The sequence below is a fragment of the Cydia strobilella genome, chromosome 19 (genome assembly GCF_947568885.1).
Source record: "Cydia strobilella chromosome 19, ilCydStro3.1, whole genome shotgun sequence".
Lineage (NCBI taxonomy): Eukaryota > Metazoa > Arthropoda > Insecta > Lepidoptera > Tortricidae > Cydia > Cydia strobilella.
Window position 1 is genome coordinate 8,108,373 of NC_086059.1, and position 27,153 is coordinate 8,135,525.

The window sequence follows — 27,153 nt, forward strand, 5'->3', positions numbered from 1 at the left end:
TAAAACAACGCTTATAATAACTAAACTAATATTAAAATAAAACTACTTAAAATAAATAAATAAAAATATTTTTTTAATTTTAAATTTATCGCCACGATTCTTTTAATGTGGGTATACTAATTTTATATATTTTTTATTTATTTCGTTGCTGTTACTTTTTTTATTTTGCATCTTGTTTGTAATAAAATTGCTATATTAACCCTCATGCGATTAGCACTAAAATCTAATCTTTTTTTTTGTAAAACGTAAATCCACTCGCAAACTTGGGAATGCCGGGAAGCCCATCTCACTGCGACTGAATGAAGCGGAATATATCGCCCTCCCGCTTCATTTCGGAAGCGTTCGGCGGTTCGGATATTTCCGTATATCGTTCACTCATTCATTTCGGCATTATCGCCAACGGCTGCGCGCATGCCCACTTTCTTTGACCGCCAGTACGCATGCGCGATCAGTGTCAACCGGCGTTGCGATCGCTCTCGTCATAATTATAACCTCAATTTAACAAAATATTTATAGTGTAATTTTTTGTAGTTTACGTGCAAAATGGCTCAAATGGACGCTTTAAGCAAAATTGGTATCATCGGTTTGGTGTTGCTTGCGATATGGCTAGTGAAGTTCTTGTTTAATGTGATTTTCACCTATGTTATTGGTCCAGCAGTGAATAAAGTGGACTTTAAATCCAAAGGGAAATGGGCATGTAAGTTTATGAATATTGAATTTAAATTAGCTATTGTATAATTTGCATGTTACTAAAGCTATGAACTTGTTTAATTCGATATTGTGTTGGTCATTCTGATTATTTTTCGCTGATAGGATTCATTTTGACGTTCGCTGTACGGACGTTCTCGAGTTTTGTTATTGAAAGGAGAAAGTAAAAGAGAAATTATGAATGCTTGAATATATTATATTATCTTGCTTGTTCATATGCCTTTAAGAAATTGACCCTATAAAATTATTTCGGCTGATTTTCTGCATATAAATTTGTTTGCAGGGGGGGGGTCAACTATCTCTGTAGCTGAGTGTACAATTGTACATACTTATATGTATAAGCCGTAGTGACATCATAATTCTCATTTAATAACATTTTTTTCGTGAGTCAAAGAAATCTACTATAGATAATTTGACGTACGTCGAATGGAGTTCGCCGCGCGAAGTATTTACAGATGGCGCCAGCATAGGTTTTACCTGTCAACCCTAAAAGTACGGAACCCTCGGTGGGCGAGTCCGAATCGCACTTTTCCGGTTTTCTATAATACCGATCATAATCGGCGATCGAAATCGGCAAGCCAAATTAGCTTGCATCTACGCCACCTGATTTGATCAGACAATTTAATCTGATTGGCGTAAAAATTGACAGTTGCCAACCCCATTCAGTGCAGCTCAGCAAAGAGGAATCTAGTAGGTAGGGATCTAGGGATGGGTAATTTAGTAATTAATTGCTTATTACAAAAAAAACCGGCCCAGTGCGAGTCGGATTCGCATTCCAAGGGTTCCGTACATTACACAATTTGTATTAGCAATGTATTTTTTTTATGTGAAACCGAGTGAAATGTCTTTATTTTTGTCTTGTATTGTGATATTCCTATTATGTTAACTTTTTCAATTAAGTATTTCTATTTGACATTTTATATTGATTTAAATTTATTGTAAGCTTGTATGTAATTTCATTGACATTAAAAACTTTATTTTTTAATTTTCACATTTACCCCCCAAAAGTGGCCCCCATGTTTAAAATTCATTTGTTTACGTTACATGTTCGTCTTTGGGTCACAAACATACATATGTATACCAAATTTCAACTTATTTGGTCCAGTAGTTTCGGAGAAAATTGGCTGTGACAGACGGACAGACAGACAGACAGACCGACAGACAGACGCACGAGTGATCCTATAAGGGTTCCGTTTTTTCCTTTTGAGGTACGGAACTCTAAAAATACGTTGTTTAAATTGTGTAATATACGGAACCCTTGGAACGCGAGTCCGACTCGCACTTGGCCGGTTTTTTTTCCTTTTGAGGTACGGAACCCTAAAAATAGCTCGTCGTCGTCGAAATTCCTGACGGAGGTGGTGAAACAGACGTGCGTATTTTTGGGGCACTCTGCTGCTTCATTAAAAAGCACGTAAATACGCAAGAGATGACAAAATCCAATAATCTTTACGCATTTTAAATTCGTAATTAGTTTGTCTATCTCTTATATAAAATTTAATCCAATTACTTTTCATTTATAGTTGTTATGTACAATTAACTGTGTAACAGAATTTATAGCTAGACTAGGTAACAAGAAATTCGGCCATTTTCGTAAACAAACTAAATGCCTTTGATTTCCATAAAACCTTGAAATGAACCTGCTCATCAACTTTCATTTTCGCTTAAGTTCAGCAAGCTCGGCCGAATTTCACCTTCCCATACAAACGGAGTTTCGTTCTCATTTTAAAACTACGTGTCGGATTGTAATGAAACTTTACATATAAGTACAATGGCATGAGATCTATGCCTGTAATTAATTTATATAGCTCCAGGTTCTAAAACAAACGAAACGGAGCAAAAACAAGTTTTATATGAAAAACTTAAATTAGCTGTATTTTATTAAACTATATATCTGAAGATACATAAACTAATTACAGGCATAATTTATCCTATTGTAAGTACAAAGTTTCAGAGCAATCTCGCTAGTCCTTTTAAAATGAGAGCGTTACTACGTTTGTATGAAGAACCGAGCTTGCATGCGGACTCCATACTTACAAAGTACATACATCCCTACACACCTTACGTCATTGAAATAAAGTCTACATTTACGTACGTCATTTGATGCTTATGTAGGGTACAATAATATTCTGTCATTAGTTGTATATAGGCACAATATCTGTAGGTAACATAAGGGTTGCTAAAGCTAATTGTTAAAGATTTCGTTAAATATTATTGTATGGAAAGTTTAATAGTAAACCGCCGCGGCGCGCCGGGTGGTGCAACTGGCACTTATTGACCTTAATGTTGGACTAGGTTGATTTATGTAAGATTGTCCAATATCTAATTTATTTTACCTAATCTACTTTCATATTTTCAAATTTTAATGTGCGCGGCACTCCCTTCTATAATATAATTCCTACTTAGCCGACGCCAAAATAAAACTACTATATTACACCTTATTCATTTGCATATAATATAAATAATGTCTAAAATTGACGCCGACTGTATACCTACGCATTAGGTCTACTTGGTAACAAATCCGATGTTTGAGAGGAATATAAACACGAGATATGGTGATAGATTACCTCCTCTGACAACGCAAACCCATTAACCCTTCGGAACTCAGTCATATAGGTACATAATATAATTAATATACCTTTTATCGACGATATAGGACTGAAAGCCAACCTCATATTATGATGTCACTGGGCAGTGGGCACTGAAGGGTTAAGATCGAAACGCATCAAGTTAATTGCATCTTATACAGCTGTTCCTTAATTTGAACTCAGTTTATAAGCGTATTAGTAACATGAGTATTTAAAGTATAGTTCAAAGGTCCGCAATAAAAAAATGCCTATAAGTGAATAATTAAAAAACCGGACAAGTACAAGTCGGACTCGCCCACCGAGGGTTCCGTATTTTTTATTAGTATTTGTTGTTATAGCGGCAACAGAAATACATCATCTGTAAAAAAAAAAACAACTGTTCATGAACCGTGATAGCTAGACACCCACCTAGACATGAACCTGTCTGTCATGACTGTCTGTCACCAAGCTGTATCTCATGAGATACAGCCTGGTGACAGACAGACGGACAGTGGAGTCTTAGTAAAATGGTCCCGTTTTCACCCTTTGGGTACGGAACCCTAAAAACAACTGACGCAAATATCCACCGGCTAGCCAATGTGGAGGTCAGATTGTCCGGTCGGGCCACAAATGTGCCAAAGAAACCTCTTATTTGCTTACAATCAACTAAATAATCCGAGTGTTTGTTTGTGACGCCATTCGGCCTATACCGGAATTTATTTAAATTGTAGATGAGTATACATATACGTATATAGGTACTCGTTATATGTGACATTTTCAAGAAAAAGGTACCGCATTGTCGCTTACAATAAGAACGAAATTTGCTTGCATCTTTATGCGAATAACCTGTTAGAGCGTTCTTATTGGCAAGCGATAATGTAGAATTACTCCGTGAAGGACTATTTAGCAAATATACCAAATATCTAGTTGCCCATAATCCCAATTGAAATATATTTTTGTATAATATTTTGATATCAGAAATTAAATAGTAAGTATAGATTAGATGGTTATTGTACTTGTAAATAGGTATATGATAGGTATTGTTAAATATTGCATGCATTTTCTGGAAGAACATAAGTACTTAATGCTTTATTTAAGCTATCATCTTATGTAATATAATATAACTAATGTTCTTGGCAATAAATTATTCATTGATTGTTGAGCCAAGTTTTTAAATTCATTTAATTATAACAAAATTTTATTACTTAATAAATATCGTATTAATTACGTTTATCCGATAGAACATACCTGTATAACTGGTCGTGTTCATAACCTCTAGATGACATTGCTGGTTCAAGTTCAATGTAACATATAAGAGGTTATCTGCCTCATCACTTTGATTACGGTATTGTATTTTTGGTGCAGTTATTTATACTGATTATTATAAGTCAGTGTATATGTAGAAACAGCAACCTTTTGCTCTGAGTCAAGATTAAAAAACTGTTTTTAAATATGTATAAAGTACTTTCCTTGAAAACTTGCTCAAATCTTGTGAACTCAGGACCTATCGATAACCACTTTGTTCCTTCGTTCTTAAATCTGCCTGAGAATGAGATATGGTAAGTAATGAATTAATATTAAGTTTCTTCCCGACCACCTTGTGTATGAACTCTCCTTGGCACGTTGGCTTAACATCTCATTTTAATTAGTTTCTTTACTTATTTTAATTAGTTTTCTTCATTACATTAAATGTTAAAGTTCTGAAGAGATTTCCCAATACTCATAAGAAGTCGAATCGAAGCAAATTGGAAATGACCGCAAAGCTTTCCAGGCTGTATTCCTATTGCCTGTTCAGCAAAGAACCAGTCTAGGGAGGTATCCCTTACACGTTAATTAGGGATATTAACCCCCCCCCCCTAACCTCTAATTTTAGAACTATGACTCCTGATTTAATCAAGACAGTGAAACTTAGTAAAAACTTTCAATTTAAACTATAGCGAACATGATCAGGCCGTTTTTCGCAAAAACATCCCTTCTTACTAAAAAGACATACAAAGCGCTGCGAAGGTAGGTACCCATAGGTATGTACTCCCTTTTGCTTGATATGTAAATTATACTTACTAATAGGTAGCCTATTGTGACGGACGGGTACGGAACCCTACACTGGGCATGGCCCGACATGCTCTTGGCCGGTTTTTATTAGAAGTATATTACTCCGAGAAGTGGCTTTTAGCTCAAAAAAAAGGTTAGCTAAGAGTTCGACTAGCCTGCTCGCAAGGGCGATCGGAACAAAATCTCAGGATCCGCCGCTTTGTCAAAGTTTCCATTAAGCTATCAAAGACTCCCGCTATACTTTACTTTAGAGTAGTAATTTCACCAGTACTCTTGCTGGCTTCCTGAAGAAACTTAGGACGCCGTAACTTTAAAATTGAAAAATGGAACGCTCATCTTCAGATACGTTAATAACACTGTCGGTCATGGGACTACAACAGGATGACTTGATACTTTTAGAAGATTCTTAATTTTAGAAAACGAAAATTTTCACGTTAACGTGAATGTTACGCAGGACGGGACGTCCTTCAAGTCTCTCATCAAATCTTACTTATATTTTTTTTAAGAAATTTCAAACTAAATAATATACAACGTATTACGTGGCTTGAATACGTCCGCTGATTTCACAAGACAATTAACCGTATTAGGCGATTACGTCCAGTTTTGTATTTGGCTACCGACGGCTACACCCAAGAAAACAAGGCATCGTCGCCTAACACGGACAATGTCCGGTGAAAGGAAGTGACGTATACATAAATAAGCGGCCAGACTGTATGGTATTTACAAAAAAAAAATACGATACAAACTCTCAGTCTCAGCCAGCGATACTTTAGTCAAATAGTCTACAATATTTTCAAATGGCAAACTCGACATCAAAGATGTTTTCTTTTTTCCATTATTACAAAAGTGTAAATGACTGACATCGGATGTACTAGTGACCTATTATCAGCTAGCAAGTAGGTACCTATACAGTGTCATTGTCATTAATATATAAATGAACGTGGGAACCGGGAACACACTACTATAGCAATAAAATTTCCGTGAGATGTTTTCTCGTAGCACTTTGCACCTACACCTACACCTATTATTGCAATGTTATTTAGCATCCTTCATGTATTGTGTTGTGGGTAAACAGTCGTCATGAAAATATTAGAGCGGCAGAGGCGCTCAATTATATCTAAACGTGAACTGTAATCCCTTGACTAAAGCACAGAATAACTAATAGTACTACCGTACAGAAAATTCACTCCTTCACGAAAGTCAGATTTAGGTATAAAATTATACCTATACTTGACTAAAGGCATGTTGGCTGTTCGAGTAAATGTGATTTATTGCTCCATTTGCTCCTTTTCTGTGTTGTATTTGTATTGAGATATAAAATTTGGCTATTTTGGAGATCTCATTCTGGGCGGAATAAATACCAAATCCGAAAATTGTACCTATGTAATTACAGGAACATGATTAATTATCTAGCTCTAATGTCTATATCCATAAATAATTATCTACTTATTACTTTATTTGTCTTGTAGTTAAATTTACTCTTTAATTTGGTCCAGTTTCGTTAGTAATTTTTAGTCGTATAAATAAGTACATAAAATATAGTAATAATATAATATGTTAGTACTTAGCAGTCGTCCTATGTCACCGCCTCAATTCGGACAGGCTGAAAACCAGCGCTGAAACCGCGCAGTAAAGGCGGGGCTTCCAGCACATTAGCTGAGACTGTCCTATTGTCAGGTAGATATGTAATTTGAACTTTATTATACATAAATTGTCTAGATTAAGTATAGCATAAGTGTGTAAAAATAATTTGGAAAAAAACCCTTGTTGTGGCAATAAATAATTTATCTATCTATCTATCTATCTAATTCTCAATTGAGTTACAAAAAAACCTTGCTTTTTTGTTACTCACGATAAGTTTTTTTGAGGACATACGGTGAAATTATATTGTATGTATAGAATAGGGAACTCTATCTATCCACCAAACTTCATCCAAAAAGGACGGAATAAAATTGGACAACAAAATAAAAAATCGGCCCAGCTAGCGTTCCTTGTCTTACAAAAAATAAGAAAGCTTAAGGCGTGCGCGAGAAACAAAGAAATAAAAAACCCGGCCAAGTGCGAGTCGGACTCGCGCACGAAGGGTTCCGTACCATTACGCAAAAAAACGGCAAAAAAACACGTTTGTTGTATGGGAGCCCTACTCAAATATTATTTTATTCTTTTTTTAGTATTTGATGTTATATAGCGGCAACAGAAATACATCATCTGTGAAAATTACAACTGTCTAGCTATCACGGTTCAAGAGAAAAAGATACAGCCTGGTGACAGACAGACGGACAGACAAACATGCAGACAGACAGACAGTGGAGTCTTAGTAATAGGGTCCCGTTTTTACCCTTTGAAAAAAAAAATCATACCTACGTCCTTATAAATCGGATTTAAAAAATCCTTACCCTATAATTATTAGTAGCAAGTATACAGTAAAATGCCTGTTAAAAAGTAGTTTAGCTTATCTCCCAGAGTGTTAAATACACACTTTGGTACGGAGAATTGCGCAATTTTAAAAGTAATCTAGATCGTAGTTCAAAAAGTTTCCAAAAGAGCTCTTTCTTCGTAACTCTTTAAAGATGCGATTGGCGTTGTGAGACTCACTTGTTTCACCGCCAGTTGGGATGAAGAAATGTTACATTTCTCATGTAACTTTTCACCCGACACCCGGAGATGTCAGCCTATCCCCAGAATAGGCTTATTCCCCACTGATATGTACATATTTAAAAAAAATTGCCGCATGCCTAACGCTGCGTCTTACGTAAGCGAACAACTCGCGAACGCGAAGCAAAGTAGCGCGGCGCGGGGGCCCACAGCGTTCGCGTTCGCAACGAAAACGCCCACTTAGGACACTTCTATAGCCGAGAATAGGCCAAAGGTGTAGGCGCCATCTATCCGGCATCAATTTTTCTTGATTTCCGAGGCATGTTTTTTCCTTAGACTGTATTCATCTTAATACGGAGGTACATAATAGGTCTTTGGTATTATTATTGCCAGATTAAAAGCACTACCAACTCAACTTTTACGGAACGGAAGTCTTCTACGGAAGACCACCGCCCATTCGGTGATGCCACGACACAAAACACATAAATGTACTTTTAAACAATACAAAAATCCAATCCAAAAAAAAAACTTTTTCAATAGTGGAGGTGCTGTGATATCTGGGCAAAAACGGTGCTGCCATGCGTTCTGTTTAACTTAGCAACGTTATTTGCACTTTAGAGATATTTAAAGTTTCCTAGAGTGGGCGAGTTCGCTTATAAACTAGACTTCGGGGTCCGGTATGTTTAGCTCAATGAACACCTGGAGACCGGAAGACCTGGAGCTGGACTGGGGTCAACTTTTGCGTACTATTCGTTCAAATTGTATATGCAACACTTGCATCTTTTTACATGTAATGTTTTTAGATGGGATCTCATCTTTTTAACCGACTTCAATTTCATAGAAGGAGGAGGTTCTGTATTCGGTTGTGGCTATTTTTTTTTGTAGGCAGTCTATCTTTTCGAGTAATCATACCCATACCATACCTACTCATACTATGTATACACATATCATAATTATACACATCTTCATTCATACTCAGACCGTGCATCGTAGACCTTTACTTTACCTACTAATTGTAGGAACTGCAAAGGTAACTTTGTTATCACATATATTTCTAAGGTTAGCTGGAAGAGATCCCTTATAGGGATAAGTTCACCTTTGTACTTCCATTACTGTAATTTATTTTTGTAAACCTGTGTTGTGTACAATAAAGTGAATACTACTACTACTCATCATCATCATCATATCAGCCTTCTATCGCCCACTGCTGAGCATAGGCCTCTCCACGCGTACGCCACTTATCCCGGTCCTGAGCCAATCTACTAACTAACTACTAAGATAAAAACAAATTCATGTTTCGAAGTTGACAGCTAATGTAGACGACAATGTACGTAATACGTAATTAACGTTCGCCGTTTTTATTTATTTACTAGTTATACGGGACACCAACAGAATTTGAACATCGGACGCACGATTGTTTCTTATACTTGATACATCTTACACTTAAGGCCATTCCATCGGTTTGCCGCTGTCTCTGTCACATTTCGCAAGAAAGAACGGGAAAGATCATGCGCGCCAAGTGTCAATTTTGATCGAATTTTGTCGATTTTTATTTATTTTAAAACGTTACCCTACAATATCGAAATTCGAAAGCTATGAAATTACTATTTAAGTTAAGGTTGTTTTTTCTTTGTTTTTTTGTTTATAGGTTCACCTAATAAATAACCGAGTAAAGTTAGATTAAAAGTCCGAGTTAGAGGTTACTTTGGGAATTAATTGTATCGAGCGAAGTGTCATAATTCGTGTATCGGAAGCTATGATATTAAAGTTAATATAGTCAAGAACTACATATATTTTTTCCACGTCTACGAATATCAACGCCTCTTAGAAAAACAGGATCATATAAGGAGATTTTTCGCCTTCTGGCTCAGGGAACCGCCTTAACAGATAACACGTATTAGTAAACAATAAACAATATGCATATCAACCAATATTTAAGATTCGTTATTTTTAATAAAATGAACACCTAACAGTTTAAAGCCCTGAACTGAAATAATGTAATATTTTAATTGCGACATTTTTGTTCCTTATCAGTGTCAGAGTGATGTTCCATTAAAATTCCTTTAGCTCCAAATTACAAGGGGACCTCTTAAAACACGACTTTGGAATTCAAGAAATTTCATTATCTTGGTTGTTTAATTTTTGTTTGAAAGTTCTTTTTTAGACAGGTTAGGTTTAGGTTGATGAATTATTAACTTTTTAGGAAGCCTCGTGTATATTTCATTATTTATACTTATAGGAATGTAAATTAAATGTGACGTTTTCAAGCAAAAGGTACTACATTGTCGCTTACTATTAGGACGAAAATTACTTGTATCCTATATAAATAAAATAAATAAATAAAATAAAATAAAAAGCTTTTATTTCAGGTATTTACCCATATTGCGTACACAATTAAATACTACTTAACAACTAATTGACACTGTAAAGGGGTGCCAGTCATGTTAAAAATAAGTCTAAATCTAGTTCAGTCATTTTCTGTTCTGATCCATGTGAACAGAAATCCAGCGCTTAAACACCGGACTCCTTATATCGTCAGAAACAGCCACAAGTATTTTGTTGTCGGAACAGCGCAGTCTCCTCCAGAACGAGGCAACGCGGGATCTAATTATCGCGAAAAAGTCGGGGACCCCCGCGTCCGCGAACATACCCGACGCGCTGCAGCACCGCGGCAGCCGCATAAGAGCTCGGAACGCGTCATTGTACTGAACTCTTATTCTGCTCATTGCCTTCTGCGTGAACGTTATCCACAGCTGAGAGGTGTACATGCCTAAGCAGTACGCCTTGAAGAGTGTGGTCTTTACATCCTTGCTGCACTTAGAAAACCGTCGAGCGAGCATGTTGCCTCTGACGGCGAGGGCCCTCCGCTCGCCTATAACCTATAACCTGTCACAGCACAGCGTCCTTATGGCAAGCGACAATGTGGTACCTTTATCTTGATAACGACACATATATCAAACCGTACGCCTTACCACTCAGCTTAGCTAGCAGCACTAGTGATTTTTTAGATCTTAAATAAAAATGTACGGAATCGCCCTAACTACCTAGAAATAGACGAAAATTTGCCATCCTAGACGTAAATTCAAACACAGCAAAACTTAACTTTAAGTAAAATGTGATAAGATCTATTTTCATCTGCAACAAACATGTCTGGCGAGATACCTGCTGATTCATACGCAGCTGGCTTTCACCTCGCTAAGTTCAAGGTGAAACTGCATCGTAAGGCCGGCACGCAAGGCCGTTTTTACTATGCCACGTGCTTCGCAGCTGCGATGACAAGTTCCATTGAGAAAGTAGGTAGGTATTTGACATGTTATATGAAGTTATTAAAAAAGTTTTCTAATATGGGTTTTATTAATTCTATGATAAAATATACGTAAAAATATATGATCAACAGTGATATTCATTCATTGCCGGGCTGAGAAATACCTAAGTCTGTCTGTCTGTGATTTGTAAAAAAAATTACCTCTATTATTAAACCTAGAATAACTTCTGTTTCTTTTTATCTGTCACTTTCACGTCGATCGTGGATTGTTATATAAATTAATATCACTATAATAGCAAGGTGCGGATGAGTATGGGAATCGTACATAATGTTAATGGCCAATGTGATTTCACTGTAGGTTATTCAAAAACACGTGGTGTCTGCAATCTGCACAAGTACTGAGAAAGATAGACATCCACCACAGCAAAATATTCAAAGATAACAGAATATTCAGAAAATTTTATCGTCAGTGAATCATACTCGTATTGGATATTGAGAAATCCTCATAAGTTGACCTCTGTCAATGTCAACTTTTGTATTTATTTTTATCATGGGGCGATGTGAAATGAATAATGGAGGACATGTCAATATGAATATGATAAAGGGAGAAAAGAAAGACAAAAATGCTATGGCAGCTACACTCTAACAAAGATGACTGTTCACACACACAGGTGATGAGTGTTCTTGTACACTTACGGCATTACGTTACGTACCTACCTACATTAAATTTGTCGACTTAGCGCTCCTCGGTTCCGATATCACGTTAGTTTATGCGATGCTAGCTGCATAATCCTAATCTGTAATATCTATAATCTATATTTACCGGTAAGATAAATTTCAGGGAGCTCAAGTGTTTGCGAATCGGTCGGTTGCCGTTAAGAGTCCCCGGCAAGCTTGGTTTTCCATACAAACGTAGTTACGCTCTCATTTGTGACGTATTCAATCAAAAGGTACCACATTGTCGCTTACCATAAGGATGAAAATTGCTTGTATCTTTATACGAAAAACCTGTCAGAATGTCCTTATGATAAGCGACAATGTGGTACCTTTTATTGAAAACGACACATTTTAAAACGACTAGCTAGATTGCTCTGAAACTGTACTTACAATAGGATAAAGTATATCTAGTCTATAATTAGTTTATGTAGGTTCAGATATAATAGTAAAAAAAAATACAACGAATTTAAAACTTGTTTTTGCTCTATTTCGTTTCTTTTATATACTAGAGGTATATAAACTAATTACAGACATGTCATTGTATACGCAAAGTTTCGTTATAATCCAACACGTAGTTTTTAAATGAGAACGAAACTCCGTTTGTATGGGAAGGTGAAATTCGGCCGAGCTTGCCGAGGACTCTTAATCAGACAGTTTAGGTTTGGATGTTTCGATCGGAAACGTTAACCAGGTTGCACCTACCGCATTATGACAGGGATACATAAGTTTTCTTTAAAACTGCACTACTCTGTACAATCGTACTAGAGCGCTAGCGCACTAGCTACATAAATTCGGTGACTTAGCGCTCCTCCGTTTCGATTTATCACGTGAGTTTATGCGATGCCAGCTGCATAATCCTGACACAGGGTTCCGGTACTTTAATTTTTAGTATTTGTTATTATAGCGGCCACAGAAATACATCATCTGTGAAAAATTCAACTGTCTAGCTATCACGGTCATGAGATACAACCTGGCGACAGACAGACAGACGGACAGTGGAGTCTTAGTAATAGGGTCCCGTTTTTGCGTAAATACCGACATCGCACAAGAACACAGGGTTGTCACAGACTTTTACACAACTGCTCAAGACTTACACTTGACTTAGGTACTATAAGACACGTTAGCCCTGTAAGTAGTACCGAGCTACTAACAATGGCGATGTATGCACCTCGGGTGCTCGCGACCCAACCCTCGCTCCCCACCCCGCACGATTGCCCTGTCTAGATGGCTTCGTCGAATTACTGTATTCTTTTATAGACTGTGATCCTGATCTATATTTACCGCTAAGGTACATTTCAGGGAGCTCAAGTGTGTCAGTGTCAGTAGTTCGGAACTGTCAAATTTTTGTTCTAACTGACAGGCCGATATCGTCCAGCGGACTGATAGTCAGTGGGCCCCTTAATACTTCGGTTGCCGTTAATCAGACAGTATGTGCTTGGGATGTTTAATTCGGAAACGAAAACCTGGTTGCACTTCTTATGCATTACTTATCATCACATAAGGTAATGATAAGTAATGTACAAGACGAATAAAGTACGAGTGACTAATACAGACTGATTGGTCAAAGTCTGTAACTTGTCTCTCTCTTAATAAATCTTATTCGTTTTTCGTCGCGGTCTTCTTTAGTCTCCATCGTCGCTAGTCTCTTTCGTTTTTTACGGTACGAAGTAAGAAATAAACGAGAAACGAATGAGACGAGCGATGATAATACCGAAACGTGCATGTTTCGTTCGGAAATTACAATCTTAGGGCGGGCGGGTTGCATTTGCCATCATTGTTATAAGACTTACAAGTGTTATGACAGGGACACATAATGTCAATTAATAAAAAAGTTTTGTTTACAAATTGTATGTTGTTTTCATCGTGCTGGGAAGATTTCGTATTTTGTTGTTTGAAAATTAATTGGTGATTGGGAGACCAGTTAAAGATATTGCCTATTGTCAGCTTCTTAAGTAGGATCGTTTTTGTATCAAAGCTAAAGGAGTAGATATGTATATTTAAATTTAAATTGTTTTATTTTTAGTTGTGTAATTCTAGTTTACATTTTTTAATGTTATTTTGTAAAATACGTTAAAGAAAAACAAACCTAAAGATTCTTTGTAAACGTATTTTTGGGCCAATCTGTATCAACCGAAAGTTTTTTATAACTGGATTTAAGGCGCAAACTCTAATAGATTCATGATTTTTCAGTCCGATTAACCGATATCAATACTAGTAGGTAATTAAGCTTTAATTATTCACTATAAATAAATATGTCCCAATAACGCATTAAATAAAGTCTACTAATTAAAGTGCAATCGTTCCAACACATTAAACGACACATGTTTTTCAGCAGAAGTAATTATAATTATAATAAATTTAAATTAATGATTGTTTCAGTGGTCACTGGCTGCACAGACGGCATAGGCAAACAGTACGCGAGAGAGGTAATTAATCACATTTGTTAATCAATAAATATCGCATTTGCATATGTGACACTCATCTGTCAGTCAGTCCACAATTCTCAGTGGGCCAGCGTGGAACTATGCCCACAGAATAGATAAATATGAACAAAATTACAGAATATTCACATTCACACGCCTTATGCCTCGGCCGGCCACAGAACGCACGCTCCGAGAGCGTGTACGCTCGCCGACCGCCTTAAATTGGTGGCGTGTGATGGCGTCACCGTCGTGCGTGCACGCTCCTGACGCTCTAAGCGTGCGTTTCGTTCGTGGTCTTCATGTTAAGAAGCTTAACTAGTTACGTACGTAAGATAAAAGGATAAATTGCGGAGTGATCTATTAGCCTGTTATTTATAGCCCAATTTCTTTGGAGCGTGCTTACATAGGATGATAAAAAATGAATCAATAATAGGAAAGAAAAACTAAGATGCCCGCAACACACATCTCTTATATTTTCTTATTTTCCGTACGTCCAGAATATTTAATCACATTTTATAGTAAAGACCAAAGTTGTATAAAGTTACATTAGCACTAATGTCCCAAGTGACTTTACGTTACTTTCTAGGTCGCCAAGATACTTAAAGGAGACATTAAATTAGTAAATGTTGTCGCAAGTGTTAAGCGCTGTTACTAAACTTTATTACTTGTACTTAAAGACTGTACAAACTCCGGGCAAATTCCGGGCATGCATGATCTGGTATATCTTTTTACCGGATGCACATATTTAAGCGGTTCTTTTATTTTAATAGTTTGTTGTTGTTTTTTTGTACTATCTACTGAAAATACAAGCATATTACAATAAATGGGCTTCTGATGTGATGTGGATGTGATTTTTCGCTGAATCTGGGGGCACGGCCGTGCCCCCGCCAAGACGAGACAAAGGGCAAAAGGCAATGCATATCTTTTCTCGGCACGTTTCGCCGTATTTTCGAACCCTCGTAGTTTCGGCTTGGACAATGCTAGAGAGCTGAAATTTTTTGTATACCATGTACTCAGTAGACTTATCAAAAACACCAAGTTTTATTAAGCTACCTATTATACTTAAAATTTTATAGTACCTTAATTTTCACTGTCCGAAACACATGAAATTCGCGTCATAGAAAATACAGACTACTTCCTGAAGTCTTAGAATGCTGAAATTTGGCATGTAGAGATGGTTCGGTATGCAATCACATATGGTGACCAGAAATCTGTAACTTTCGCCCTGCAACCCCTTAAAATGGGGGTACCTAAAAATACCCATAAACCTGGAAACATTGGTTCCTGAAGTCCTAGAATCGTGAAATTTTGTGTGATAGCAGTGATCGGAATGCTAATAAAAAAACAACGATAAAAAAAGGCAAAAAGTTTTCAAAGTACAGATTTGAACCAGGTTCACAAAAACCAGCCAGGTAGCGCCCTCTATATTGGCACTGTTTCTTGCACGAATTAATAAACTAGTGAATATGAAATGACAGCTTTTTAGCGGCATATATTAATAGCAACTTTCCATTCCAATAGGGTTTTACCGGTAGACATTTTTAGAATGAAAATCAACTGTAGGTAACATATACCACGGTCTAAAATATAATGTCCAAGTTATGAAACATAATCTGTTCTTTAACTATTTCAAAATAGCTTGCCTAACACTAATCTAATACAGCTACTCAACACTAGATGGCGCCGTAATAAACTTTAAAAAATATATTAAAATCGCTTACTTATCACACGCGAGTGAAGGGCTAAACAAACCGGTATAAGTAAGCTCTCCGATTACCCTTATTTTGTTACGGAGCTTACGGTCAGGTTACACTGGTGGGTCCGAGATATCTACACGCCTACGAGTAGCCAGCTGTTGAGTACTCTGTCTGACACACCAGTGACGGCAGTGACGTCCGAAAATAAAAGGTCATATGTGAATGTAAGCTTCCTATTATGATATGACTATTTACCGTTCGCAGTAGCATTTGAGAAGCGTAAGTTATTTGACATTTAGGATATCGAATAATTTAGACAAATATAAAGAATAACGACCTGGTAGGTGGCCTAGCGGTAAGAGCGTGCGACTTTCAATCCGGAGGTCGCGGGTTCAAACCCCGGCTCGTACCAATGAGTTTTTCGAAACTTATGTACGAAATTATATTTATCAGTCGCGTTTCCGTGAAAGAAAACATCGTAATAATGGCAATCGCTTTCGTAAAAATTTGTGCCAACGCTTATTACCTATTCTTGGAATTAGTTGCCAAGCGCACCCCAGGCTCCCATTAGCCGTGTCGTGGTTAAAAATGCCGGGATAACGCGGTGACGCGAGATGGTGAACTTTAAACACAAGGGAGGTTCTGTGAGCTGTAGAACCTCGCGAACATAGCCTAAATAAGTGTAGCCTATTAGAAAAAAACATAAAACTGTACTTTTTGTTTTCGGATGTCACAGTACCATCAAACAGTTCCCAACGATTGTTAACTCGCGCCGTGTAGAGATCTCGAAACACCAGAGTAACGCGGCCGTAAGATCCGTAACAATGTATGCATATTCGGAGAGCTCATTTATATACCAGATTTTTTACCTCTTGACTTGCGTGTGATAAGTGAGCGATTTTAATATTTTTTCAATAAATTCTGCTTACAAAATTTCGCGAAAATAAGCTGAGTAATGGAACGGCGCGCACTTCGCACTCGCTAAAATCAAATTTTAATTTAAAAAATACATGTCAAACTCTAATCGTCGCACTACAAAGCCGCGGTTTTCCATCAGCACCACGATAATACGTAGGTATGTACCTACACACCAAGGTATGTAGGTATCCCTAGGTGAAATTTGGCTACTTATTCTCCATTAAGAATTGAATATCTAAATAGATAAAATTTCTGCATTAGATGTTTGCATGTAGATAGAACACGTCTCAAACCGAAAAAAAAACGCTTAATGATATCGAAACCGCTACTTCTTTAGGCGCTGATGTACAATGACTCCGTGATTTTGTATATTTTCCTAAAATGGAATATATACTTTGTCGTAAACATGAACACAAAATTCACAAAAATCGATTGAGTGAGCTGAATCGGAGACCTTCACTAACGCTTACTTCATTAAAAACAATTCCGATTATGGTAATAATGCTTAAAAATTTTTAGAAACATACAATTTATAATACATAAAATTCCTGACTTATAATTTATATAGGCCCTACATATATAGCGCTAGCAATACGTAAGTTTTATAAAAATCTAATGTTAAAATATTTTAAATTATGCCTGTTTACATGATCCTGTATTATCGTAGATTCTATAAACGAATAATTGTCATTTCTAGCTGGTATATCAACTCTTACAAAAATGAATGAAATCCCACCAAAAACATTTCATGTAAAGTGTTGCCAAGACTAGGCGCATAAAGCTTTTACACTTAAAAGCTATCAGATCCCGTAGTAGGTACCAAGACTTACTCTGCAAGTCCTAACTTTATAAGCTCTAACTGTATAAAGCCAACATCTTGGTCAAACGTACAGTACGGCTTGGCCGTTTCGTTGCAGTCACATAAACACTCCCTCGGTGGACTTGTTGTACAAAGTAGTAACACAAATCTTTCAAATTCTGAGTGTCAGTAAGGGATTGTCCAAATTGTCCATTTGACAGCAACGAAACGGCCAAGCCGTACTGTACGTTTGACCAAGATGTTGGCTTTATACAGTTAGAGCTTATAAAGTTAGGACTTGCAGAGTAAGTCTTGGTACCTACTACGGGATCTGATAGCTTTTGAGTGTAAAAGCTTTATGCGCCTAGTCTTGGCAACACTTTACATGAAATGTTTTTGGTGGGATATACCTATTCCATCATACCTTAAATTTGTTGTACAACGTTTTTTGATCAATTTCTCTCGCTTCCTGCTACAATGCCACAATTTTATTTATATTTTGATAAGCTGTTTTATGCTTATTAGAATGTCATCTTACCAAAAACATACTTTTCTTCTTGAGGTACCTAGTCAGGAAGACTTTCAACTCCAAGCACTGAAAGTCGTTTTTATATGGGAGGCATTTTTTTGTCAAAAAGTCAAATTAACTAAAGATAAAACACCTCAGAACTATCTCAAACTGACTACAATTAGAAAAGTTTTAACTATTGTGAAAAGATAATGTTAATGTAGGTAATGAGGTATTATAGGCAAGGCTTGTATAATTAAAAAGTTGTAAAATGTTTTAATAGGAGAACTTGGTAAAGATTGTCAGAAGACCGTTTGCAAAAAAATATAGCTAGTGTGGAATATAGTTCGAAAATTTACAATGCCATTCCGAGTGACATTCAAAATATAGAAAAACATAATTTATTCTACAAGAATGCCTTCTATGACATACGTGAATTTTGTGATGTTTAATTGTAACTTTTAATCTGTTATTATTTTTCATTATTTTTATTACTAATTTAAAATGAATTTTCTTTATCGTTATTTATTTTAATGATAGAAAATGTATTTTCCTTTCTCTAACTGTTTTTGACGTGTAATGTTTTGTGTGCATTTACGAAATAAATGATTATAATTAATGATTATGATTATAATGGTCTGTCACAGACAACCTAATGTTAAATTATGTTTGTAATTTTATTATGTAGTTTGATAACCACAAATTATTTAAAAAAAGTGCTGCTTGATAATGCACATTTATTTAAGAGATTTACCATAATATCATGCATGCCCGAATTTAGGTGGGGTGGGTATAACTTTTCTGTCTACTTCTTTCTTCAAGCAAACTTTCTTATATTAATATTTTTCTGAGGTGGCTGAAATGATGAAAATTATGATTGGGGCAGGTAATTAGAGGGTGTTTATACCTCATTTTTAATATTTTTTTATTTAAAAAATGAGGTATAAACACCCTCTAATTACCTGCCCCAATCATAATTAAGTTTTAAGAACTGAAAATTAAAAATCACCCGTGGGAGCTCAAATGTCTCGTCTAGACCTGGCTTAATGAGCGTATTAAATTGAACAAATGTGTCTGCAGTCGCTAGTCAGTTGGATGTTATAGTAAAATTATGCAAATCGTACGTGACCCCAGCGAAGCGTCATACTCGGGCACTCAAGTTTCACATAAAAAATACATTTTTTTACTTGTCCTTCCTATCCTTGATCTTTGATCCTTGGCGCGAGTCCGACTCACACTTGGCCGGCTTTTTTTCTGTTTTAAGCAGTCACGCTACATTCTTTATAAATTATAAACTAAAAAATATGTCATATGGGCACTAAAGAAAAAATTACCAAGCCCTCCGGTGGCCGAGGCCAGAATCAAACCGGCGTCTTCAGTTCTAATGTTTTGACCACTAGACCACCCGGCCCCGGCGGTACCCGTCCCAAATTCTCGATGGTATGCAATTATGCAATCATTCAAAGGCAATTTTTAAGGCTTTGGGCTTAGTCGTTTTGTTCTTTACTTTATGACATCTATTTTAGTTTATACCTACTACTATGTTATCAAATAAAATAATCAAAAAATAATCATAGGTACTGTTTTGTTGCTAGCAACTCTAGCAACGGAGCAAATGTTTGAGCGTTTGGCCTGCTCGGTACACAAAAGGCAAATCTGAACGTAATCTCTTTTAAGAAGTTTGAAGTCCCAGGGCCCATTTTTTTTTAAATATTTTTCGACAGATCGAAATATTAATTACGTAATTTTTTAAATTTGGTCTGACATCTCAACCTCTCAAATCTGTAAATTTATTTATCAGGCTTAAAGCTAATAGTTTTTTATTTTTAAGTAAAAATTGCATCTTATCTAGTTACCTTCGATATTTACTTACCGAAATAAAGATTATTTTTTCTCTTGGACTATGAAAACATTGAAATATTTTGTCAAATTCAGTTTATTTTTATTATTTAAACGTAAAACCTAAGCTTAGGTATAAAATAATTCTGAAGCAATGTTACTATCATATTATAAAGCCAAACAACTAACTAAAAATACTTATATTTTCTCAAATTGAAAGATTACCTCAAAAGATCCGGCCGAGAAAACTTATGTTTTATTGATAATGTAGCAGTATATAAATATCATGAAATACTTCAAGTAGATAAATGCAACTAGAAGGCAACTGTAAAATTTTATGTTCATCCTAACGTCTTTTTCCTGCATTTCATTGTCGGATCATATTGGAATAAATAGACAAAGGTTTTAGCAGACAAGGCAATGTGGAATGTAATGTCAGTCTAAGAACGTTACCCGCAGTTAAGACGGTTTCATATATTATGTATCCCTCTTTAGGTAGTTAGGTACCTACAGTTTTCTAGAGAAATTTACAACATTTTATATATAGTCAGCTACGTTTCGTACGTTTAAGTCTGCAATGAAATACGAGTATAATCGACAACACTAGGTACACGAAGCGTAGGTATGTTTTTAAAGAGTTTGATTTGATGTTTATTTTGGTATGGGTATGGGTATAATGGTAGACAGCCTTGTAATCGATTATTTATTATAGTTTTTAGGGTTCCGTACCCAAAGGGTAAAAACGGGGCCCTATTACTAAGACTCCACTGTCCGTCTGGTCTGTCTGTCTGTCACTAGGCTGTATCTCATGAACCGTGATAGCTAGATAGTTGTAATCTTCACAGATCTGTTGCCGCTATAACAACAAAAACTAAAAACAGAATAAAATAAATATTTAAGTGTGGCTCTCATACAACAAACGTGATTTGTTTGCCGTTTTTTGCGTTAATGGTACGGAACCCTTCGTGCGCGAGTCCGACTCTCACTTGGCCGGTTTTTTACCGTTAAGTTCAAATGCCACCTCTGACTGGCTGCGTGCAAGATATTCTAGGTACTGAAAACCCTGTTGTATTTATAGATGTTGCTATATTTCATGTCACTGTATATGATGTAGGGTGTTGACTTGTGAAAGAGCCCTTGAGGCCTACTTGCAGAATACATTTAGAATTTTAAGGATAGAGCGAAATGGAGGAGAATAGTTAAGGAAACTGATACTCCATAATAACCATATTGGAGGTACATAATAGCCATGATGAGTGAGAGAATATTTAGATTAACTGAATCAATAAGTTGTCATGTCTAAAATTACTTCCATCTAGAAATATGACTCCACACAGATGATAGTATTTTATGCAGTAACATGCAGTAAAACTCTATGGCCCGTTCCATACAATAAAGATGTATGCAAATCTAAACGCGAAGGGAATATTCTATTGAAATATTTCATCCGCCGGAAATAAATGGAACTCACTGGATTTTGTTATATTACTCGGAAGTATTTCATATTCTACAGCTTATTGGCTTTTAGACAATTCGGTTCACTATTTGCAAAAGTGCCGTTGCAGCTACCAAATCAATAATTAATTCGAACCAGTCATAATACTGCAAGCAATCATTTTAACAGTCGGTATGTACCTATTTATATTTGTGTATGAGTGTTTGTTGGTAAGTATTTTTAGGAGGGTCGGTCGAACTGCTCCGGCTCTACTCATGCGATTTGAATAATATTTATACCATTTTGAGGGATCTTCTAGTAGGTACTTATTGAGGTGATATAAAATCATTTTAAGAAGCATTTTTTTTTTAACTTTGACGTGTCTAAGTTTAACCAACAGTATCAGTTTTATAAAGAGTGATATCATTTTATAATCGGCGTTTATTTAAAATGTTTTACTGTAGCGTAATGATGAATCAACTTAAACAATTCGAATATAAGGTCCGGTGTCCGGTGACAGGGGTAACTTTTAACTAACACCAAAAACGAAGAAGGATCTAAACAAAACAAATAACAAAGAAATACACAGTTGGAAGACTGGAAAGTAGTTATTTAAACATTTTATTTATTTGTTTTAATTATATTCTTCAGACATCATTAGCGAAATGAAATAGGTACTTACCGGTTTCTTATAACTAAACGCAAAGATTATACATCCAACAAATGAAGATGAATTAGGTACATGGAACTATTACAATATTTCCGCCCAAATCCTAAAATGTCGACATAACCGTAAACATAATGCTTTCATAATCACACATGTCATTATTTCTTGTGATATGACTTTACAGTTTATTTACATTATTAATAGGCAATTCAGTATGCAAACTAGACATTCAGGAATAATGCCATGGTATTGTTATTAATGTTGGTGGATTGTGCGTTGGATCCGACAAATTACAATTTGCGTTGTCGATAGGTTATTATTTTATTAAAAGCCATATTGCTTACTTATTATGCATATAAATATAGAAAGCAGGGGTCTCTAACCAGCGAATTAATATAGATTTTAACTACCAAACAAATTGTTTGAAAAACTTTATCAATCCGGCTAGGCTTCTCGTAATAAAATCTTCTGTGTCAAAGTTGGTTAAAGATGTAGAGTAGGGTGTCTCTTCATCACAAAAATTGAATGATTTGTTTCATGTTCCATTTATTCTTGGAAAAGTTGACTAGGGAACTATAGCTACTAACCTTATACGTGCAGTGGTAAAATACAATGAAATAAACTAATACAGAGCTTTGTATTTTCAGTTGGCTGCCCGCGGTTGTGATATTGTTCTAGTCAGTCGATCTATCGACAAGCTGAGGGCGACTGCTGAAGAATTAGGTAAGTAAACGACACCTATAATTTGGGATTAGGTTGTTCTGATCCAGTCGACTGGACAACTCCATTGCGCATCCTGTGACCGCATCTTCAAGACAAAGTTTGGTTTTGCGAGCCACATTAGGGCATTTCATAATCCGGACAAGAATTGTTAATGTGGTCGCCATTGCCGGATGCGGCAAAGAAGAAGACTGTTCAAATCAGACACAAATTTAATTTCAACAAGATTACAGGAGAGGACCGGGTCAAATTATGGTATCAACTTGATTACCTATCGCGCATAAACTTTATTCAACACTTATTTTAGTAATGTCGTCAGTTCGGAATCCAATGGAATGAGAAAAGTATTGGTCTAATTGTACTTAAACTCCTTTCTGCCGAGGTTTTCCAGAGTGACTACGGTATGGGGTTCTTCAAAAAGGGAGTATACCTACAGGTTTTTAAAGGGTAGGCAATGCAACGTCCCTGCAATGCGCATGTAAAAGCCCTGGTGCTGCAGGTGTCCAACGACTACCGTGACCGCTTACCAGGAGATGGACCATATGCTTGTTTGCAACCGACGTGGTATTACAAGTAACTGGAACTGATTCAGCGGCCTATACCTAAATTAATAAATAGCCAGTTTTAAACCCCATTCTGTATTCGCCGGGCAGGGGCGGGCCGTGGCGGGCGTTCCTGCCGTAAGTCATTTTTACGCGGCCACGCCGGCATCTGTCGTACATTTTTCATACCCATCTCCATTCGGCCGTTGTTGGTTTCAACTTATAGAAAAGCCCCTTGGTTAATGAAAAGATAAAGGCCGAATCGTTTAAATTTATTACCAATATTTAGAGGTGAGACTGAAATTCGTAAAGACTGTTGAGCTTGAGATATGAGCATTTAACGGCATTATCATATTATGTTTTCTAAAATCCAGTCGTCTAAATTACACCAAAAACAATGTCCTTTAAGCTTGCAGCTCATGAAGATTTCGTTTTTGATTAACTTTACAAAAGACTTACATCACGATGTTCACGTTTCCCCCTTTTGTTTATCCAGAGAAAGACTACAAGGTGTCGACAAAGGTGATCCAAGCGGACTTCTGCGAGGGCGATGAGATATATACGAACATCACGAGGGAGATCACGGATCTGGAAATCGGCACCCTAGTCAACAATGTCGGCATTTCCTACTCGTACCCTGAGTACTTCCTGGATGTGCCTGATTGGTGAGTTATCTTTCCCTTTTGTTTACCCAGAGAAAGACTACGAAGGTGATCCAAGCAGACTTCTGCGAGGGCGATGAGATATACACGAACATCGCGAGGGAGATCACGGATCTGGAAATCGGCACCCTGGTCAACAATGTCGGCATTTCCTACTCGTACCCTGAGTATTTCCTAGACTAGACGTGCCTGATTAGTGAGTTATCCTGTCTTATCCTGTCTTAGCCTGGCATTCGCATATCCGGTTGTTTAATTTTAAATATGATAATATAGGCTCGCATGGCCAGTGAAATGAGCTAAATACTATTTTTGACTTGATTATCGGTTTCTATGATTCTTGTTAGTTAGTTAAAGTCATGTAATTCTGTAGGTGGATATAATTTCTTCTCGATTGATTAAAAATGGCCTGAAATGCAATGCTCATAATTTGGTTTTAACCAGAAATAATTAAAAATAAATCTAGAAGCAATAAGTGGTTATTTAGTGTTAAACGATGTATTAGATAAAGTCTGTCAGCACGTTTAAGTACGTAAACTGCGTTATCAATACAGGATAAATTTAGGTACGTGACGACTGTAGTCACACAAACTGTATAAAACATCCCCCAAGTTTCCGTTCAAAAACCGTTCCAATTCATGCTTTCAAATCTTCCGCTAATATCCCACCGTCTGTTGAAATTGAACGCAGCAAACCGCACCTTTCGTTCAGAAACGATTTCCAAAGGGAAGCAGGTGTTCGGGTATTGCCACCGTATGAAATAAGTGCCGTTCAATTGAAATATTATTCCAACTATCGTCGCTTTATCGAGGGATTATTGTGACGCTTGGCGCCTCACGGTATTTGATTTCCGAACGTGAATTTGCTGTTTAAATTTAACCAAAGTGTTTATTTGCATGTGTTTTATTGTTTGCTGATGTTATCGCGTTTGCATACTCATCATCATCTTCCTCGCGTTGTCCCGGCACTTTGCCACGGCTCATGGGAGCCTGGGGTCCACTTGGTAACTAATCCCAGGAATTGGTGTGGGCACTAGTTTTTACGAAAGCGACTGCCATCCGACCTTCCAACCCAGAGGGTAAACTACTGGGATTAGTCCGGTTTCCTCAAGATGTTTTCCTTCACCGAAAAGCGACTGGTATATATCAAATGACATTTCGTACATAAGTTCCGAAAAACTGATTGGTACAAGCCGGGGTTTGAACCCGCGACCTCCGGATTGCAAGTAGCACGCTCTTACCGCTAGGCCATCAGCAGTTTTTTCTAGGCCATCAGCGCTTTTTTTCTAATTTTGCGTAGGATTCACGCGCGAGTCTGTTTTTCGGATTTGGCACTGGCGACAAAAGCAAGGTTTTATTGGACACTTAATGCTTCTGCAAAAACAAATTTAAACCAAATTAGATTCAAGCTGGCTATATAGATACATGCCTCACACAATCTAGGAAAAATCTTATCTAGAATAAAATATAGGTCTCGAATTGAAATATCATAAAATATTAGGCTAATTTTACGGTTAAACTATCGTGTTTTTAGTTACTCGCGCGACATGTTTTAGAGAGCCTAAAATTTAATTTAATTTAATTTTAAATTCGATCATAAAATATACTTGAATATGTAATATTTCTGATGTGGCGTTCCATGCCTAAAGAGTCCTCCCTTCCATGTGCATAAGGACCCAACTGTGAAGAATTTTACTCCCAATCAAAGTGAAAAGCAGTGTATAACTCAAGCATATAACAATTTTATCATCGATCCTCGGCCGATATCAGCTCTTGCTTCGCTCTAATACGTGTTGTTTTATGATATTGTTGTATAATGCACTTCTCTCATTTGGCAACGTGCTGGCAAGCTCGCACAATGAAGACGTTAATCTTAATGACATTATCACTTTGAAGAAAAACCCGCGTTTATTACATGATACCACCATTAGCTATCCATAAATCATTATTTAAAGCACGAAAAACATATTGCATAAGTTATTTCCTGATGACCCAAAAACCATAAAGTTCGCCAGTTGAAGTAATGAGTAAAAGTAGGCTGATCAAATAGAAACATTTCTAGCTACAAAACATGGTTCTTTCTGTAAATATTTTATTTACCTACTTATTGCAAGTATTTGACAATTTTCACCAATGCATTAAAATAACCAAACATGCAACTACCGCCTAAAGCTGATAACCCTAAAATTTTGCTGATTAAGTGATTAAGGTGTCGTAGGTCGTAGAGGACGACGTTTACCACATTTTGATGGAATATGTACGAGGGGAGCCTCTTCTTGCAGCTTTTAACACTAGATTCTGTAATGTAGTGCTGGCTAATCCTGAGTCAGAGCAAGCAAAATTACTTTACTTATAAATCGTGTATTAACTAAATATAAAAATAATTATCTTATTCCTAATGCGAATGTTGAATGTTGTATTTTTGGGAACGTATGGAGCACCATAATCGCTCAGCGACTAAGCTTCTAAAATTATTTTAGGGGAACGTGGTTGGGTGAGTGAAAGGTACCGTTGTCGCGTTTACTTAAACTGATTTATTAAATCATAATCAAGTGTTTTATACATCTCTAATCTACAGCGGTACAGACATTATCTTAACCGAATCAGCGCGTGCTCTAACCTATACTAAGTTATCGACACGCGCCGATAATATTTTGCTGACCGCCATAATAATGAATAAAAAAACTCACGCCATTAAATAATCTGTAAAAAGTAATTGCTAAGGGCCTTTAAACAAAGCCATTTTACAAACATCAGCACTAAGACAGCAGACTAAGTCGTTATTGACAGTGACAATCTGACAGCCAATCAAGACTTGGAAAATAGTGTAAATGTCAGTTAGCTATAAAATTACTTGAATTAATTTTTTCTGTATTTTGAAAGTTAAGGTCAATGTCTCGAACTCTTGCATTGGACACATACTTAATCCTCTTACAAAAGGTTGGTAGAGCAGGAGGAACCCCTTCTTTGCTAACTGTTTCTGAACAACGTACTTACATATACCTACCTAGTACAATTACGACTTGCCGGTCTTCTCCACATTGAC

General features: G+C 36.6%; 1 protein-coding gene across 1 annotated transcript in view; it reads left to right on the forward strand.

Annotated features, from left to right (window-relative positions):
- The first annotated feature begins 293 nt into the window (after positions 1–293).
- The window catches only part of LOC134750140 (very-long-chain 3-oxoacyl-CoA reductase), a 41,417-nt gene continuing 14,557 nt past the window's right edge, over positions 294–27,153 (forward strand). The window contains exons 1-4 of the mRNA XM_063685257.1: positions 294–697; positions 14,281–14,327; positions 22,835–22,910; positions 23,946–24,114. Coding sequence (XP_063541327.1) covers positions 544–697; positions 14,281–14,327; positions 22,835–22,910; positions 23,946–24,114 — 446 coding nt within the window. The 5' untranslated portion in view covers positions 294–543. The remainder of the gene's footprint in view (positions 698–14,280; positions 14,328–22,834; positions 22,911–23,945; positions 24,115–27,153) is intronic.